The sequence below is a fragment of the Nelusetta ayraudi genome, unplaced genomic scaffold (genome assembly GCF_046127955.1).
Source record: "Nelusetta ayraudi isolate G7.1 ecotype Tasmania unplaced genomic scaffold, CSIRO-AGI_Nayr_v1 ptg000002l, whole genome shotgun sequence".
Lineage (NCBI taxonomy): Eukaryota > Metazoa > Chordata > Actinopteri > Tetraodontiformes > Monacanthidae > Nelusetta > Nelusetta ayraudi.
This window is the reverse complement of record NW_027466052.1, coordinates 9,384,429-9,401,966: the sequence shown is the minus strand read 5'-3', so window position 1 is coordinate 9,401,966 and position 17,538 is coordinate 9,384,429. Positions and strand designations below refer to the sequence as shown.

The 17,538-nt window shown below is 44.0% G+C and overlaps 2 protein-coding genes across 15 annotated transcripts in view; both read left to right on the top strand.

Annotated features, from left to right (window-relative positions):
- tead1b (TEA domain family member 1b) overlaps nucleotides 1-13,837 on the top strand; it is a 40,849-nt gene extending 27,012 nt beyond the window's left edge. For 6 of the 14 annotated variants that reach the window (XM_076022545.1, XM_076022553.1, XM_076022560.1 and 3 more), the window contains 10 exons: nucleotides 879-1,094; nucleotides 2,905-2,916; nucleotides 4,145-4,276; nucleotides 4,550-4,596; nucleotides 4,696-4,757; nucleotides 5,193-5,317; nucleotides 6,265-6,438; nucleotides 9,181-9,321; nucleotides 9,606-9,758; nucleotides 10,814-13,837. In XM_076022545.1, coding sequence (XP_075878660.1) covers nucleotides 879-1,094; nucleotides 2,905-2,916; nucleotides 4,145-4,276; nucleotides 4,550-4,596; nucleotides 4,696-4,757; nucleotides 5,193-5,317; nucleotides 6,265-6,438; nucleotides 9,181-9,321; nucleotides 9,606-9,758; nucleotides 10,814-10,927 — 1,176 coding nt within the window. In that variant the 3' untranslated portion in view covers nucleotides 10,928-13,837. Of the gene's footprint in view, nucleotides 1-878; nucleotides 1,095-2,904; nucleotides 2,917-4,144; nucleotides 4,277-4,549; nucleotides 4,597-4,695; nucleotides 4,758-5,192; nucleotides 5,324-6,264; nucleotides 6,439-9,180; nucleotides 9,322-9,605; nucleotides 9,759-10,813 lie in introns of all 14 variants that reach the window. The other 8 variants (XM_076022586.1, XM_076022593.1, XM_076022603.1 and 5 more) reach the window with 8 other exon arrangements.
- Nucleotides 13,838-15,868: 2,031 nt separating this feature from the next.
- On the top strand, nucleotides 15,869-17,388 carry rassf10b (Ras association domain family member 10b). The gene has a single exon (XM_076025724.1). The coding sequence runs from the start codon at nucleotides 15,869-15,871 to the stop codon at nucleotides 17,189-17,191; it is 1,323 nt and encodes a 440-aa protein (XP_075881839.1). The 3' UTR covers nucleotides 17,192-17,388.
- The last annotated feature ends 150 nt before the right edge of the window (nucleotides 17,389-17,538 follow it).

The following is a 17,538-nucleotide window of genomic DNA, read 5'->3' as shown; positions in this document are numbered from 1 at the left end:
GTTAAGGTCATTTCCATGTCAAGTGAACTGTCTGAGAGTGAAGAAATTCACATCGGCAAGAGTCTATGATGGATAATTTAAGCAAATGCGTACAATTCATTTCATCTGGGTTTTTAGGACACAATGTCGTTACTTCACCTGGTCAAAATGATGACTGATGTGTTTAAATGGGGAATAAACTGAGGATTGTGTATGAAATGTTTTGGCAAAAGTATATTAATCTATATCGACATTCATAAATATATTTACACATATGCACATGTGTATATATACATATATATGTATATTTACAATTTACACACGTATATACACATAGTCAAGTAAACATGAGCCTTCTGTTTACCTGTATTTATTACCACAGTTGACTGTGACGTGTGTAAACCAAAGGAAATAATTCCCTGAAAGAAATCCACTCTTGGGACATCGTCGTCATCACCAGCAGAGGAGCACATTACTTACAAGCAACTGCGCCGCAAAACACAAGACTGTAAATCCTGAACGGTGAACGCGTCGGGGGCCAACCTGGCTTACTGACATACCTCGGCCAACTCCCGTTAGAATACTAGAACAGCCAATTCTCATTCAACACACAACAGATCACATCTGGCTGTGGTTAATGTGCGCTAAAGGGGCCTGCATCCTCCTTAATCAGTTCACTTACGTGACGGCGATACACAGCGTAACGCTTTATTGGCTGTTTGCTTGGTGTTTGCTTTGGAGATGCTTTGTTATGCACACGATCTCCTCTAAGTCCCTTGTAACGAAAGAAATGTAAAAAAAAAAAAAAAAAAAGAAGACGAAGAAAAAAAGCACCGTGAGCATTTTTTTGTTTTTTCTTGTTTTTATTTTTTCATTTTTTTTTTCTCTTTTTAATGGAGGTGTCTAGTCACATACAGGTCATAGCAAGAAAGAAAGTTCGAGAAATCCAAGCTGCCATTAAGGTACGTCTGGCTTTGCCCAGTTGCAGGGGGCTTTTCATTGCCATGGTTACAGGCTGTTCCTTTGTTTTCCTCCCCTCCCCTACCCTGCAGGTGTCTAGTCACATTCAGGTTCTTGCCAGAAGGAAATCTCGTGAGTTTCATTCCAAGCTAAAGGTATGCGCTTTTCTGCTTCTGGGCTTTTTGGTTGCTGTGCATCTTGACTTCCTGTTTCCTGTGGTGAGAGCGAATGCCTGGTTCTCTGCACCCTCCTTCCCCAGCACTAACCCCCCACTGACTGACTGACTGATGTCTGTCCATCTCTCAGCCTCACTCTCTGTCCTCTTTGCTTTCACCTTCATTCATTTCTCTAACTTGTTGCTAGAGTTGCTGCTGAACTAACTAAAAAGTTTTTTTTTTTAAATGTCGGTTAACATTATCAAATGCAAATAGTGTTTAGCTTGTCAAGGAAATGATTTACAGGTTGGTTTGAGTCATAACACAAAGTGATGATATGCGGTAATCCAAAATCCACTTTAAAACTGCATTGCATTTGTTTAAATGTGGAACAATGTATAATTTATACAGAAAATATGAAATGTTACTGTTTATATGAAACATTGAACAGAGCACAGTGTTATGGATTAACTGACCAAATTCAGCAAAAACTTGAACCTCAACCTCTGCTAAGCTAGAGCTAATGCGCTAAACCTTTTTGTTTAAAGGCTGAGGCTCTAAATATGTTTAGATTTGCACTATTTAAAATATAAACTTAACAAATGCAAAATCCTATGGGAGGCTCGCTGGCTTTGGCTGCTTGTGATTGGCTGAGAGCTGAGCGTTCCTGGGCAACCACCCTTCCACTCTGGCTGGCTGATCCTCAAATGTCCCCTTTTCTTTCCTGCTTCTTCATGCAGCTGTTACTAACTCAAACTCTCACATTGTCATGGCTCTCATCCACTTTCCCTTCCAACCGGTCCAGATTGTTTAGATGTTGGATTTGTCTGTTATTTTTCTTACAGGAAATATGTGTAAATCCCTGAAGTAATGCTACCGTGTCAAATCGTTACTTAAAGGCCCAATGTGCAGCATGTCAAGGAACCTTTTTCCATTAATTAAAAACAAAAACACCAGCGCTAACTCTCCTACACTGGTAGCAAAGTATTTGTATTCAAGTGGAGAGCAAATTGGTGATATTATTATACAACCCTGTATCTAAACCACTTGTGGTTTTACCCTGAAAACACAGCTGCTGGAAGACAGATGATACATCAAGTGACATCTTCATCATCATCATTATCATCATCTTCATCATCAGTGTGCAGTGTGCTTTCTTACCACTAGAGGCTACTCGATGTGACACAGTGGGCCTTTAAGAACTGAGTCATGTGCACAACATAAGGATGCTTAACCCATGTGTCATTCTGTTCCCTCCTTGTTCGACCAACTAAGTATTTCACTGACATGACTGTGCTACATGAGCAGTGTTCAACACAAGATGAATGGCCCCAATGTTAATTCATGTGTGTTTGCCTATGTTGAGGAAACATAAAAGTCAAAGGGGCAGCGAGCCAGCATTCATGCTCGGCCTTTCATGGTTAACCGGCAGCAGTCTGAAGACAAACAGAGCATTTGTACAGACCCCTGTCTTTCCTCATTCAAAGCAAATTAGAGTTCATGAGCAAAGAGAAACAGAAATGTGCCCCGTATTCAAGCGGCATCGGTGAAAACGGGCTCTCTGTGGCATTTGAGCGAAGCGGCCGTCGCTACTTCGCTGCAGTTTCTTCGCCGTCAAGTGCTGATCAGATTGTGAAACAATGACTGGCCCCTTTGAGACGGAGGATCATTTGCAACCGCACACTTTATCCTCTGTTAATGAGCACCATTGTCTGCTGGTTGTGTGGATAAGGCGTTTATTGTCAATGTTGAATTACTCTGAAGTAGATGAGCAACACATTTACAATAAAACTGTTTTTTTTGCACCTAGGTTACAAGTATGGTAAGTATTACTTTTCTCTGAGTGATTTTTATAAAGAGGCTGCCTTGTTCTTCGCCTACCAGCTGCTGACTTGTGCTCCCGTGCTAGTGGCGTCATATCTGCCGCCCCGTCTTTTCCCTCTTTATTGTTCCATGGTGTCATTGTTTTGTGAGCATACTGAAGATTGACTCTCCAGCATGCACTTCTCTCTGCCACCAATAAGCCTGCGTGAGATAAACTGTGTGTGATGGCTTGTTTCATAGTAGGCGCCTATACTCGCATTGATTTAAAGGTCCCACATTATACTTAATCATAATTGTCCATCTAGGACTCAAGTGGCGCAGCGCCATATAAGCGATCTCCACAAAACTCCACAGATCTCCAGAAATCAGCGTATTTAGCTCAGAAAATCTTCCCTGATGCTGATCCACTCACGCTTTGTTGTACTTTAACACATTTGGAAGGGGATTTTTTAAAAAAAGAAAAGAAAAAAAAAGCAAGGTGAATTTGATCCTCAGAGTACTTTTAGCACTGCTCAAAGTCCACACTGGGCTGATGTCTGCGCTCTTTGTGAAATCCCAAAGAGTTGTTTTGAAAAGCAAGCAACGAGTCGCACACGTTATTATGAGACAACATTGGTGAAGCGAATGTTGCACACTGTGGGACCTTTAAACTAGATTCACTAATGTGCATTATGTGCTTTTCTCTAAAGCAACATTCAATACGCTGTGCATCTCTCCACGCTTTTCCAAGACTTGCGATACATTGTTGCTATTTACAGTTGTCACCCCAAAACAAGAGAACATATCTGAAATGCAGTGCTTAGGTTTTTTTTTTCCCCCCCTTATTTTCTTTTGAACTTGAGAAATTCTTCACAGCCTTCAGATGTGTTTTTTGGCATGAGCAAAAGCCTTGGTGGATGTGTAAGTAATTTAATGGCAGATTAGTCAACAAGCAAAATTCCATTTAGCACATACCTCTGCCAGCCATTGTATGTTGGAATCCACCAGGTATTGTTTGACACATTCCATTAAAAAATGGCGACACTTAAATAGCATCATAGATCCGTCTTCTTTTTAACCCGCTTGCTGTTGTGAGAGAGGTCAGTGGTGCTTTCAGTGTTTTGTTTGGACTCTGGTTGCTTCTGCTTCACCCCCCCCCCAACCCCCCCCCCACACACCACCATCCTTCCCTCACTCCCTCCCTCCATCCGAGTGAGTGCTGAGCCCTTTGTGACTGCCGTTAAAAGGACCAGGCGGTGAAAGACAAAGCCCTCCAGAGCATGGCCTCCATGTCCTCGGCCCAGATCGTCTCCGCCACGGCCATCCACAACAAGCTGGGGCTGCCAGGCATCCCGCGGCCAGCCTTCCCCGGAGCAGGGGTAAGACCACTCGCTGCACCCGCTCACTTCGCCCTGTCCAGCTCCATGCCCCCGCCTCAGCGGGTGGCGGTGAGGGGGAGGGCAGCCACAGACGCAGCCGGGCCAAATCACATTACACACGGCAGACAAATAACGGCCAGATTAGATAAGCACATGATCAAAAGGAGTGGTAGTAAAGATAACTGCACCCAGTGAATTATTATTTTTTTTTGTTCTAACAAACGCTTCCTGTTTTTTGGGTTGTTTTTTTTGTGCGTCTGTCTGTATATCTAGTTATGGCAGGGTATGATATCGAGCAGCCAACCAGGATCCTCACAAGAGTAAGTTTCAAACTCTGGAATACTTTTGTTAAACATGAAATTGAATATTTCCCCAGACGGAGTTCATTTCTAACGCGTCTGTCTTGTTTTTGGCTCCAGTATTAAGCCTTTCACCCAGCAAGCCTATCCCATCCAGCCAGCAGTCACCACAGCCATTTCAAGTAAGGTCTTAGGAGTGATGCAAAGTGCTGCAGTGCCTGTTTATCAGTTTATACATATTCAGAAATGTAGTTGTTCTACTGTGTTTTTTTTTTTCATCATTACTTAATTTTATGCAAGTTTCTTGATTTTTTTTCTGAACTATATTTAATTTTATCCTTATTTAATAAGTTGTTAGTCATCTTAGTTTGTTATGTCAGAGTCACAATGTGAATAAAAATTATTTAATGCATGTGTGTTATTAACTAAAGTGGCTTTATGGTGAGACATAGTGAGCAAGGTAGGCAGCAAAGACATCCATTACAAAGTTAAAACATAAATATTGGTGCTGTGCAATAAAACAGACCACGTGAGAAATTCTAAGTAAAAAAAAAACATTAAAAAGATTTTACTGTATTTAATCTTATTTCCATACAAATATTTTGTTTTTAACGCAGGTTACGAGCCCACCGCAGCTCCAACACCCACGGCGCCAGCTTGGCAGGGCCGCTCCATCGGCACGTCCAAGCTCAGGCTAGTGGAGTTCTCGGCCTTCCTGGAGCAGCAGAGGGACCCCGACTCGGTGAGCGTAAGCATCGCAATAAAGAACCAAATACAGCCATGTGGCCCATTACCATTTCCCATCATGTGGACCTTTCCACCTTTCTGAATTCCCTGGGACGGTTTTCCCAGACAGAGAGTGAGCTGAGGGGGAAGGCCAACGCAGGCGGACAGGGAAGAGTGCCGGCCTGTAGAGAAACAGCGAGAAAAAAAAACCCTGCAGAAGGGCTGAATACTAATCAGCTCCTCTTAAAGCAGCGCCACAACAATATTTACACTGCGAGTTTGCTAATTGGCAGCTTCAAGTTTGAGTTTCTTCTCTCCCAGTCGCTGCAGGACAGCAGCCATTAATCTTATATGCTGCTAATACAGGAAATAAAATTTAGAAAGACTTCTTTATCATCTTAAAAGCTGATGTCCAGGCCCAGCACCACAAAGCGGGATTTGCTTTTGAGATAAACCTGAGATGATGCTTTTTTTTTTGGAAAAAATTGGAAAGATAAAGTAATGGGATTAATTTAAATGCCTTCGAGACACACTGCGATAGTGGAGATGTCTTGAAAAGAACTGACTTTTTTTTGAAGGAAAACAAAAGATTCTAATCACTAGTTATACTGTGTTGAACCTGAGCAATTGAAGCCTGTGGAATTGGGGTTTCAAAAATAGAAATACAGAAGTGTCGGATGCTATTTCAAAAATGGCTTGGCTGTTACTTTGGACGAGAAAGGTCTGGCCTAGTTTTTACTTCCAAAGAGACAAAAAGGTCATCAACAGTGCAAAACACAGTTCCCGGGTCACAGTCACAGTCGCGCTGAGAACCTGCACGTTGTTTTTTTCCAGCCCCTCTTTAGAACTCTTTCACTTTGACGACTCATCTGCATTTTATCTATGACATCATCAGAGGGTCATTTGGTCATTTTTGCTTTTCAAATTGATTCAAAACGTGTGTTCTCTCTTTTCTGTTTACAGTACAACAAGCACCTATTTGTACACATCGGACAGACAAATCACTCCTACAGTGACGCCCTGTTGGAATCGGTGGACATTCGCCAGATTTATGACAAATTCCCAGAAAAGAAAGGAGGTCTGAAGGAACTTTATAGCAAGGGTCCCCAGAATTCCTTCTTCCTAATAAAATTCTGGGTGAGTACAATTTATCTTAGAAAGCAGTGCAGTCCGCATCGCACGTGAATGTTAGTTAGAGTGTTTTGAAAGTGCCTCGTGTTGTTGCACCAGTCTGTGCAGATTTGTCTTTAGCGATTGGACATAATCAGTCCCCATAGCAAAGATTGCTCTCTTAACGTTAGCAGAAAGCGCTGCCGTATTTGGACTTGCATAGCAGGAGAGCTTTTGATCAAAGCACCCACTAATTCAATGTAATGTCTCCAAACAATGGAGTGACCTGGTTGCACTCCTAATGGCTCTTTAAACATTGCATGTATTTCCTCCCTGACGCAAAATGCTAACTAGCGGCAGCCAACAAAGTAGGGACCGTGCGTACTTGGACCAAGTCCCCTCGGATTCCTTTTGAAGTGACCGGCCAATCTGAATTTCCAATGAAAGACAGAATCTGCACAATAATGAATGTATAACTGCTTTGCTTAATGAAGGAGGAGAATGTTGTAGGGAGGATGTCTGCTCTTTTTGTGTCCGTAATGAACAGGATGTGGAGGGCACAGAGAGGCTGCCCTCCAAGATCAGACCCCGTTGAACCTTGGAAATCAGGCTTTTAACGCAACGTCATTTCATCCTCTTAAAAATCCTCTTTCCAATATGATCACATTAACATTCACATTCAGACCAGGCCGCAGTCCTTTTTTAATTTGATGTGCCATGTACATGTCATGAAATTCTGCACGCAGTCTCACACTGATTATTGTGATGAGCTGTAATGTCGGAAGCTCATTCTGTCTCGCTCTTTAAAGGCCAAATATTGATCGAAGTCTGCACCATAAATTGCAGAGTAAATCTCTGCCTACTGCAGGGTGGCGTTGGACAAATCACTTTGTTAAAAAAAAATATATATATATATACATTTTCAACATTTTGTGTGAGCTGCTTGTGGATTCTTCCATGCGACGTTTACTTTGACATGTTTTTTTTGTTAACACGATAAGTTTCTGGCCCAAAAATCTGAAACCCAGCACTGCTCTAACAGATTGCACGTCGCTTTGTTGCTGTGGGTGTAAAATGACAGCGGACTGGCAACATTAAATATTATATTTCATGTTTTCAGGTGGGTCCTTCACGTGGTGATCACCCATCACTGCTAAAAAAAAAAAAAAAAATGAGCACGGCCTGCAGCTTTAGGCCAACGCACATTGCATTACGTCGCGTTAAAGAGAGACACAGGTCTGCAGAGTTCATTTAAAACCTTGACAGTGGTTTCACCCTGAAGAAAACCCTCGTTCACCATTTGAGACTTATTTCATTCATGAACGCATAAGTCACATGATGGCAGTCAAGTTAAAGCTGCACTGTGGAGTTCAGGCCAAACTAAACATGAGCACCTGCTACAGACAGATGCCAATGAAGTAAAGGAAGAAAAAAAAATCCAAAGAAAAGCACAAATGCCTTTCTTTTATATGGATAGAATCAGCAAATAAATTCAAATGAATGCTCCAATGGGCCCCTGAAACTGCTTTAACAGATGTTAATAGGACTGGATGGCCCACGCACACAAGTTCTGAGTGTGGGAAACACATGATGTGTAGATGAAGGCAAAGGAAGGATGAGGAGGTGGGGGGGGGGGGGGGGGCAGCTCCAAAAATAGTTACTCAATATGTGGTGTACAGCCATGATATCCTGAACATATGGAAAAGCCTCCATTAATCAATTTTCAAAGGCACAAAATAGTTTGATTCATATTTCATGTCAGAAGGTCAAAGTCGGACTGTGAGGTTTTTTTTCCCCCCGCAAGGCGCTGGGTTCACTGATCAAAAAGGCAACTGCTGATTTTACAAGAAGTGGATCATTGTGGGGAACATTTTTTCCCTCTGAAGTCGTTTGCTGACTTGGCCCGGGCTCTGTTTCCTTGTGAACAAACAGCTTGACTCAGAACTGGTGAACTTGGCCCCACAATTCCTGGAGCTCAACCCACTTAAAGAGAGAAATTAAGAAAGAAAACTTCATCAATTGTGCGCTTATTTGGCCTGTTTTTCCTCTACAGTGAAAACACAGGGTTTGGAGTCCATTCAGAGGAATCAGAAACTCATTAATCCCCCCCTCCCGCCCCTCCACACTAAAAATAATGTTGTAATCCTGCCTCAACAATGATGGAGCACATTTCTGCCCATGAAACGAAACAGGAGTAATTGTTCCACCAATGAGGTCGGATGAGGAGGAGAGCAGCTCTGCCAGAGATGAGGAATAACAAGTGGTGTTGTCGTAAAATGTGCTTACGTTATTAAAACTATTATACACCCTCTTAACAACTTCCCCTCTGAAATTATTATCGCTCTCTCTTCGGCTTCTGCCGGCAGATTTGATGAAACTTCCCTGCAACGGTGCCGTTGATTTCTTTTTGTTTCTTAATGAATGTGGCTCCTGTGTTCATCGGTGGGCTCTTGGAGGGAACACTGTGTTTCACCTCTTTATCAGCTCTCCGTGCACCTCAGGAGTACTCAGTCCGCTTTCATCCCAGCGTGGCAAAAGGCTCTTTTAACAGCGACTGGAACTCTCAGCCCAGGCTGACAGAGAATTAGCGCGTCTGGCTGTAAATAAGGGACGTGTAGGCAAATTGTGGAACTCCCGGACCTTCTGAAAAGACTCTGTTGCTGCTTCTTAATGCTGCATGAAAGACTTGTTCTTTTGCTTTTTTGTCACAACAAGGTTTTTTTTGTTTTTTTTGTTTTGTCTGTTTGTTTCCTCCCACCTGCGTTTTAGGCCGATTTGAACTGCAACATCCAAGATGAAAGTGGATCCTTCTACGGAGTCACCAGCCAGTACGAGAGCTCGGAGAACATGACCATCACGTGTTCCACAAAGGTCTGCTCCTTCGGGAAGCAGGTGGTGGAGAAAGTAGAGGTGCGTGCTCGGCTCTCGCGAGTGTCACGCTGCGAATGTTTCCTCTTTCGCTAAACTTGTTTTTGTTTTTCTTAAGGTAGAAGGGTTGAGTCAGTCGGGGCAACTGGACTTGTTCTTGTGATCTTGAAGACGTTTCGCCTCTCATCCAAAAGACTTTAAGATCACTCGAACAAGTCCAGTTGCCCCGACTCACTCAACCCTTCTACCTTAAGATGACCTGGACGACTGAGAAGCTTCGCACACATTTAGTTTTTCTTGTTGTTTCTTCGCTTCGTCCCGCCCAGACCGAGTACGCGCGGTTCGAGAACGGCCGCTTCGTCTACCGGATAAGCCGATCCCCCATGTGTGAATACATGATCAACTTCATCCACAAGCTGAAACACCTGCCGGAGAAATACATGATGAACAGCGTGCTGGAGAACTTCACCATCTTATTGGTAATTACATCACTGGTCCTCCTCCCCCTGGCGTGGGTGAGATCCCATCTGCAGGAATCCCACTCGGCCTCTCTCTCTCTCTTTCTTTGTCTCTCTCTCTTTCTGTCGCTCTCTCTCTCTCTCTCTCTCTCTCTCTCGCTCCGCCAGCCTGCGTCGGTGGCTTCTGATGACCTTGTAGAGATGGAGGGGTGTGTGGAGGTGGGCAGGGGTGTGGGGGAGGGGAGGGGAGGGGAGGAGGGGTTAGACTGTGTCTCGAGATGAGCTCCACTTGCCGGTGCGGCCACATTGCTGTCATTCCACAGGGGATGAAACACAGTGTGAGGAGCCTCATTATCTGCAGGGGGAAGGAGGCGGATAAGAGAGAGCAGGGACCCCTGTTATTAGCCGTCACATGAGCCTTAAGCACTCGCGCACTGATGCAGGGGGGGATTTTCAAACAGAAATTATATGACAGGAAAATGGGCGGGGAAATGCAAAATACCAAATTGGGGGGTGGGGGGGGGTGTTGAAATCAGTGTAATGGTACAGGTAAAATAAGAAAGTGTCCTTGTGAGGTGTCTCTGCCGAGGTTTTATGAATGGCTCTGTGTCGCTGAAGTCTGTGTTTGTTTATTTTATTTGGTGTCCCATTAGTTTTCACAACGTGAGGATTATTCTTCCTGTCTGTCCACACAAATAACAAAAGAAAAAGTAAAGATCTAAAGAAAAAAACGATTTAAAAAAATTCCATGACAAGATGTGTCCAAACTTGTGACTGTAGTCACCAAAATTCCTAAAATAATTAGTTAAAAAACAAAATATAAGTTAAGAACTTGTGTCTTCTAAGTGAAAAATTAAAATGTTGGCTATTTTACATTTTTTCTTTGTCCACCTCGTGTGATTATTTACAAATTTAAGAAAAAATGTCAAAAATGTTTAAGAAACAACCTCAAAAACACTGACAGCTGATGATTTTTCGAGGCCGCGGCTGCTTTTTCAAATTCCCCTGAAAGTGTGTGAGGCCGCCGTTAGAAAGCGTGAGCCTGACTTTCTTTTTGTTTTTGGATGCTGCTCCAGGTGGTGACAAACCGGGACACCCAGGAGACGTTGCTGTGTATGGCGTGCGTGTTTGAGGTGTCCAACAGCGAGCACGGCGCCCAGCATCACATCTACAGACTGGTAAAGGAGTGAGAAGCCCCGCCCCTCTCCCATACCCCTCTCCCCCATCAGTCGGCCCTTCTTTTCATAGACTTACCGACCTCAGAGACAAGTGGCAGTGCCTCTACCTGACAGTCACACCTGCGCTTTCTTTGTTTTATTTTGAAAGTCGGTTCGGACGAATCTGTTTCAATGTCACGTGTTTGTTCAGTCGACTGCAGCTGTGATTTGCGGTACGGTTGTGTTCTGTATAAATATGGGAACTTTAGTTGATATGTTGAGTTGCTGTCCGCTGCGGAGGCTCTGTGGCTGTTCTCCCTCAGTTTGTTCGCTAAACGGAAATGTGCGTGCGTGTCTCTTTCTGCTCTGTTCTGTACACTAAAAAAAAAGAGGAGGCCGGCCTCTGCTGCCGGTTTCCTGATGCGGTTTGTGCAAGTCCGTCTGTCTGAGTGTATTTTAGAATTTTTAAAAAATGTTTTTTTGCAGGTGTTTATTTTTCCCTTGTGAACGTACAGACACGCAACCACACAGCCAATAGATGCTCCAAAGACACAACGCTAACGCGACACTGCCAAGACAGTCGAGCCAGAGCGGCGGCAGGTCGTGCGTAATTGCCAAGGCCGCTTAGAAAACAGCTGGTCTTTTAATGCTTTAGTCGTCCCGCGCTGTCACACTCCAGCTTGTTCACACTAAAGAGAATTGAGTGCACTGTGAAAACACTACGTTTCTTCGTTTGCTCTTATTCACAGAGAAGTCTTACTGCCTGCAAAACATTTTTTTTTTGTGTGTGTGTGTGCAAACAAGTCTTTTCTCTCCCGACCGGTTAGAGAATAATTAGCTTAAAACAGCCCTGCTTAAGAAGAAAAGAAAAAAAAAAAACAAGAAGAAAAGAAACGACTCAAACTCTCATTTTGTCTTGAAGCACTTTGTTTATGTGTACGAGCGTTCGTGTTTCCCTGTTCGGTCTGTGGTTTCAGAAAATCACTTCCAACGATTGGGACGCTCCGAGTCAGACATCCCTTCTTTTTTTTCTTTCTTTCTTTCTTTCTTTCTTTCTTTCCTTTTTTCCCGGCCCCTCGGAGGTTCTGAATATATCTATTTGTCGTGTGTCTGTGGCCCACACCACAACCCTCCAGCACCCGCCTTAAACATGCTCCAGCTCTGTGAACTCCAAAAGATGCCAGTAAAACTGTGATCTCTGCGCCACAAGACTCTTTGTAACTTTTCATTGTGTAAGAAATTTCAAAAGAATATTACTATTAATATATATCTACCAAAGTGTAGATGTGCAGTGCCTTAGAATATACTCTTAACATCAACTGTTGATTTGTTTGTGTTTTAAAAAAAAAAAAGAGAGAGAAAAGAAAATACACCACCGAGTTACTACTGGTTACATATTCACATATGAGAAGTCTCACTGGTGATTGGTACAATCACAGGAATCGTTTTTTTTTGTCCTGTCCGTCGGTGGACAGGACGCTCATCTTGGTTTATTTGAAAGAAGAGTTAAGAACCGCTTGCGTTATCCTCTGAAGGTTAATTTGCTCCTATGACATCAGCCTTTTCAAGTGTTTAGCACTAAACACAGACCGACTGCCTTTCTTGTTCAAGAAAAGACCAAAAAACACAGAGATCAAGTCAATCACGTCATGCTCTGCATGGTAGCAAGGAAGTGCCTTTGGAGAAAATCTTTCCAGCTTCAAACACACTCAACTGAAATTAATCGAATTATTTGTCAGACCAAAAAAAACAAAACAAACAAACAACATGTGAAACCAATCACCACATTGCCTTGTTAAAGGATTGTAATTTCAAGCAGGGATATTAAAAAAAAAAAAAAAAAAAAAAAAAAAGCTGGTTGCTATAGTTGGAGGTGACACTGCAGAGATGTTTTCATTTATTTCCACTGGTATTTAAAGCCTATGAGGTTGTGTGAGATGAACACCCCATGCCTGTGCTTTAGGTCAAAGAGTGTCAGGCCCTGCTGGTGATGTTCGGCCACTGCAGCCTTGTCGACTCGTAGAGACGCAGCAGCTGTCTGCTTCGTGCACACTTGCAGGTTCGAGTGTTCTGGAAGAAAAAGAAAAAGAAAAAAAAAAGGTCTTTTTCGAAACATTTTGCCCCCCCCCCACGACTGCACACTCACATGATGTGAACCCCCCCCGACAAAAAAAACAAAAACAGAAAGCATCACACTTTCACAATGTTACCGTTGAAAATGCACAAGCAGCTGTGATGTCGACGAGGCCGGGACCAACACGAGCTCTTAGCATCGGTTATTCTCTTTCAGAACAAAAAGGTTTTTTTTTTTTTTTAAGAAGTTATTAAGGATTCTGGTGGCATAAAACTGCTTTAAATGTATTTGTTCTGAAATTGGCCTGAAAACACTTTGTTAATTGCTGTTCCAGGAATTCAAATTGGACGAAACCTTCTTGGTTATTATTTTATTTTATTTTATATTATTTTATTTTATACTTTACCTTAGATATCATAGCTTCTCAAAACATCTACTGTTTATACCTTTGAGGAAAAAAATAAAAACAACATTTCAAGTGAAGACACTGCAGACGATGTCCAGCGGATGCAGATGATGTCGAGTCCTTCAGTATTTTGCCACAGGCCTGTGTGAGCGCTGTGAACTGTTTTCTATGTTTACCCTGTGTGTCCGTTCACATGTATTGATCACTTAGTGACACGTTCCTGTTTACTTGTTCTTGTGTACAGCTGTACTTGGTTTTTGTGGTGATGACAAAGTCTGTATATTGCAAACCCAGCCAGGTGGCAGCAAGGGTGTTGCCGCACTGCTGGTGCATGGTGACATGTTTTGTTTGTTTTGTTTGTTTGTTTTTTCGTTTGTATTTTTTTGACACTAAAGCAGCAGGACTGATGCTTTCAAGGTTACAAATGTCCGGAGGACTATTCCGAGATGGAATGATTGAAAAACTGAAAACAAAAAACAAAACAAAACAAAACAGAGGAAACTACGTTGAGCAATCATTGCTATAAACATATCAGCAGTTGAGCTCTTGTCTTATGCTTTTCTGTTGACGAGCAGGTCCTGGTGGTTCCTTTGTTTTCTGACCATTTTCAGATGCTAGCTTTAAAGTGACTTCTCATAGCTCCCCTGCCGTTAGCACACACACACACACACACACACACACACACACACACACACACACACACACACACACGTTTTGGTTTTGTGTGCCGACTTGTTTTTGTAATTTAAAACAAACAAAAAAAAAACCCCAACAACATAAAAAAAAAAAAAAAATAGGTGCTTTGTCAAAGTTTATATCTTCTAGCTTTCTTGGTACAGATGTGTGATATCTTTATGTGTTCATGACAGTAAATAATGTTCGAGCAGAGGAAGAAGACGAGGCTCTGCAATGTTCCCGTGTTCTGCATATTATGGTCTTGTCTGCTCCGTAACATGATGATGCCTTCTTGATAATGGTAGATATTTTGTAGCTTTCTAGATATTTTGTATGTATGCAATATTGAAGTTGAATAAATCTGAACATACGGCCTCCGCATGCTGTCACTTTTATCGGAGATCACAGATGTGTTGGCACTTGTGGCAGCTGCGATAAACCCGAGCAGGAACTGTTCGTACTAGTGGAAAGAACCTGGTTGAACAGGAGGGGCGAATATTTCAAGTCCACAATGTGGAGACAAAAAAACACCACTAGGGGGAGACATTGTCCACTAAAAGCGAACAACATGGACGTCGGCATTAAACTTCTGCAGTTTGTATTAAAGTAAAAAATCGAACGATAAAAAGCCTCGCAAAGAAAACCTTTCAATGAAAACAAGCGAATATGGCTTCCTTCTTTTTTTAATTTTTTTATTTATTTATTTTTTTTTTTACATTTTGTAATTTGTGTCATCAGAGGCATCAAAAACGAAATTATTAGATCAAAAACAATCGGAAGACTGCCTCATTTATTTACGTCTTATAACTTTTCAGTAACTACGGATGCAGCCCCTTAAAACAAGCAAACACAATTTCCAAATCTTTAAAGCTTGTTCAAATAACTAAAGTAAACAAAAAACTTAAAAGTTAGACTCCTGTGCTTGAGAAAAAAGATGCAAAACTTTATTTGAAATAATTAATTGAGAAAACGGCACAAGAATGCAAAAACATTTATGTTATTATTATTGTTATTTCTTTGTCGAACGTACAACACACCACTTTATAATCGCGATTCTGTGCTTTATGTAAATGGTGATGGTAATCTTAAATTTCAGATTAATGCAGTTCTTGAAAAGGAAACCGCGCTTTTATTGCAGCAAATTAATTTACAGCGTCGACCAGATTAAAAAAAATAATTTAATCAAACTTTAATATGTTTAATTTTTTATAGGGGTTAAACTCAATTTATTGTCCTCTAAAAAAAACAATTTTGGATATTTTTCCACTGAAATGTTACTGTGATTTTAATACATTCCAGAAAAAGGTATGTGTATGAAGATTTAGCACATCAGAGGACATATTACATTCTCTTGTTGGTCAGTCCTGATAATAACGAAGCTATGTGCCTTCTATAACACGTTGGCCCTTAATCCAGATCCATTTTTTTCATCTTAAATGTTTAGATTTTTCATCATATTTGTTTTCAGAGTTATGCTTTGAGGAGATGCTCTCCCGTGCGACCGCACAGTCTGCTCTGCTCTCAACCATCTGGCTCCTCTCAGTGCAGTGCGCAGAACTGCACTGACCGGAGATCAGTGTCCTCTTGACTTCCCTCAACTCTTAACTCCACTCACAGTGGGACACCTGGGGGAGCCTGCGCCGCCTCTCTTGCGACACAGCGCGCATGCACGAACCGGACGCCACTACAGTATATGCACTATATGCACCTGCGCATTTCTCCAAGGGTGCGCGGGTCATAAATCTACCTCAGCAGCAGTAGGGACCAACTTTCCTGATAGTCGCCCCATGAGAAAGCGCAGTTCGGCGGGAGTTTTCAGATGGAGTCGCAGGAGAGTCGCATCTCTGTGTTTGTCTGCCGGGAGGAGAAGCTGGTGCTCGGCTTGTCCAGGCGCACCACCTGCGCCGACGTGGTCCGAGTGCTGCTGGAGGAGCAGCAGCAGCAGCAGGAGTCGCGGCTCGGCGGCGCGGTTCCGCTCACCGGGTGCGCACGGTCCTACCACATCGTGGAGAAATGGAGAGGCCTCGAGAGGATCTTACCGAGCAAAACCAAGATTCTGCGGCTTTGGGACGCGTGGGGAGAGGAGCGCAGGGACGTCAAGTTCATGCTGGTCAAAGGAGACGCAACTTTGACCAGCCACGGGACCCGGAGCGCGGAGGCTCGCGTTGTGCTCAGCAAGCGGAGCCCCTGTCTCCCCGCCGGCACCGGGCCGGGTCCCGTGAGGAGCATCTCGCCCGAGAAACAGCGGCGGGTCGTCAGGAAAGCCTTCAGGAAGCTGGAGAAGATCAACAGAAGCAAGAGGACGCGGGCGGCGCGCAGAGACGCGTCCTCCGTGGAGAGGATGGAAACTCTGGCCCACCTGGTGATCTCTCGGGACCACACGATCCGCCAGCAGATCCAGAGGATCTCGGAGTTGGACGCCGAGATCGAGAGGTGCGAGGCGAAGGTGCACTCGCAGAGGATCAAAGCGCACGGGGTGAACTACGTGCAGGACACGTATTTGGCCGCTCGTTCCAGCCGAGAGGAGGACGGAGAGCCGCCCGCCGAGAGCCCCGCCGGGGTGGAGGACTGTGGCTGGCAGTGTGAGGAGCTGCTCGGACTGGAAGAGCTGCTGTGGGAGCAGGAAGCCCTGGCGGACACCCTCTCCGTGCAGCTGCAGGAAGAGCTGAACCGCCGCTGGATGCAGCGGAGGAGCGGCGAGCTCCGGGACGCGCCGCCCTGGCCGTACCCAGCGGCGGTGGCAGCGGACTCCGCGTGGCAAAACGAGCTCCTCCTCGAAGGGGAGAGGGCGAGGACGCAGCTGGAGGCGAGCTCGTACATCGGCCTGCGTCTCAACGCGGATTTGGAGCGAGTCAGGGACGATTTGGAGCTGGTCGAGGAGATTTACGCGGCACGCCGGGAGGAGACGACGGAGCTGCTGGAGAAGGTGAACGCTCTGGAGCTGGAGGACTCCTGGGAGGAGGGGAGCAGCCCCGGGAGGGATGCTGAGACTGGGGTGATGGACCCTTGCTTGCAGGACGGCAGAGGAGAGTGGCTGGAGCAGGCCAGGGGTCTCTCCAAAACTCACAGTGGGAACGACGACGACTCCGACACCGGGCTGAGCTCCATGCACAGCCAGGAGTCAGACAGCCAGCCGGTGTGAGGCACTGGTTTAGGTGACATCTGACTGAACGAATACAAAACACAACTTTTGATCTCAGGGACTGTAATCTCCCCCAAAGCAAATCATCATCAGAGTAATATCAGAGAATGAATGAGTTTTCTTAGTTTGGATGTTTCCTCATCAATACTTTTTTTGAGACTTTGAGCAGGAGTTAGTTGCTTTCTGACACACACACACACACACACACACACACACACACACACACGCACACACACACACACACACACACACACACACACACACACACACACACACTACAGCATCGTTGTGCTGGCTGTGGGATCAGCTTCACTCTCTCTGCCGCACTACAAGACACAGCAGCCAAA

Bases quoted from the DNA above. Each gene is read 5' to 3' on its own strand.
- rassf10b (XM_076025724.1), top strand. From the start codon at position 15,869: ATGGAGTCGCAGGAGAGTCGCATCTCTGTGTTTGTCTGCCGGGAGGAG.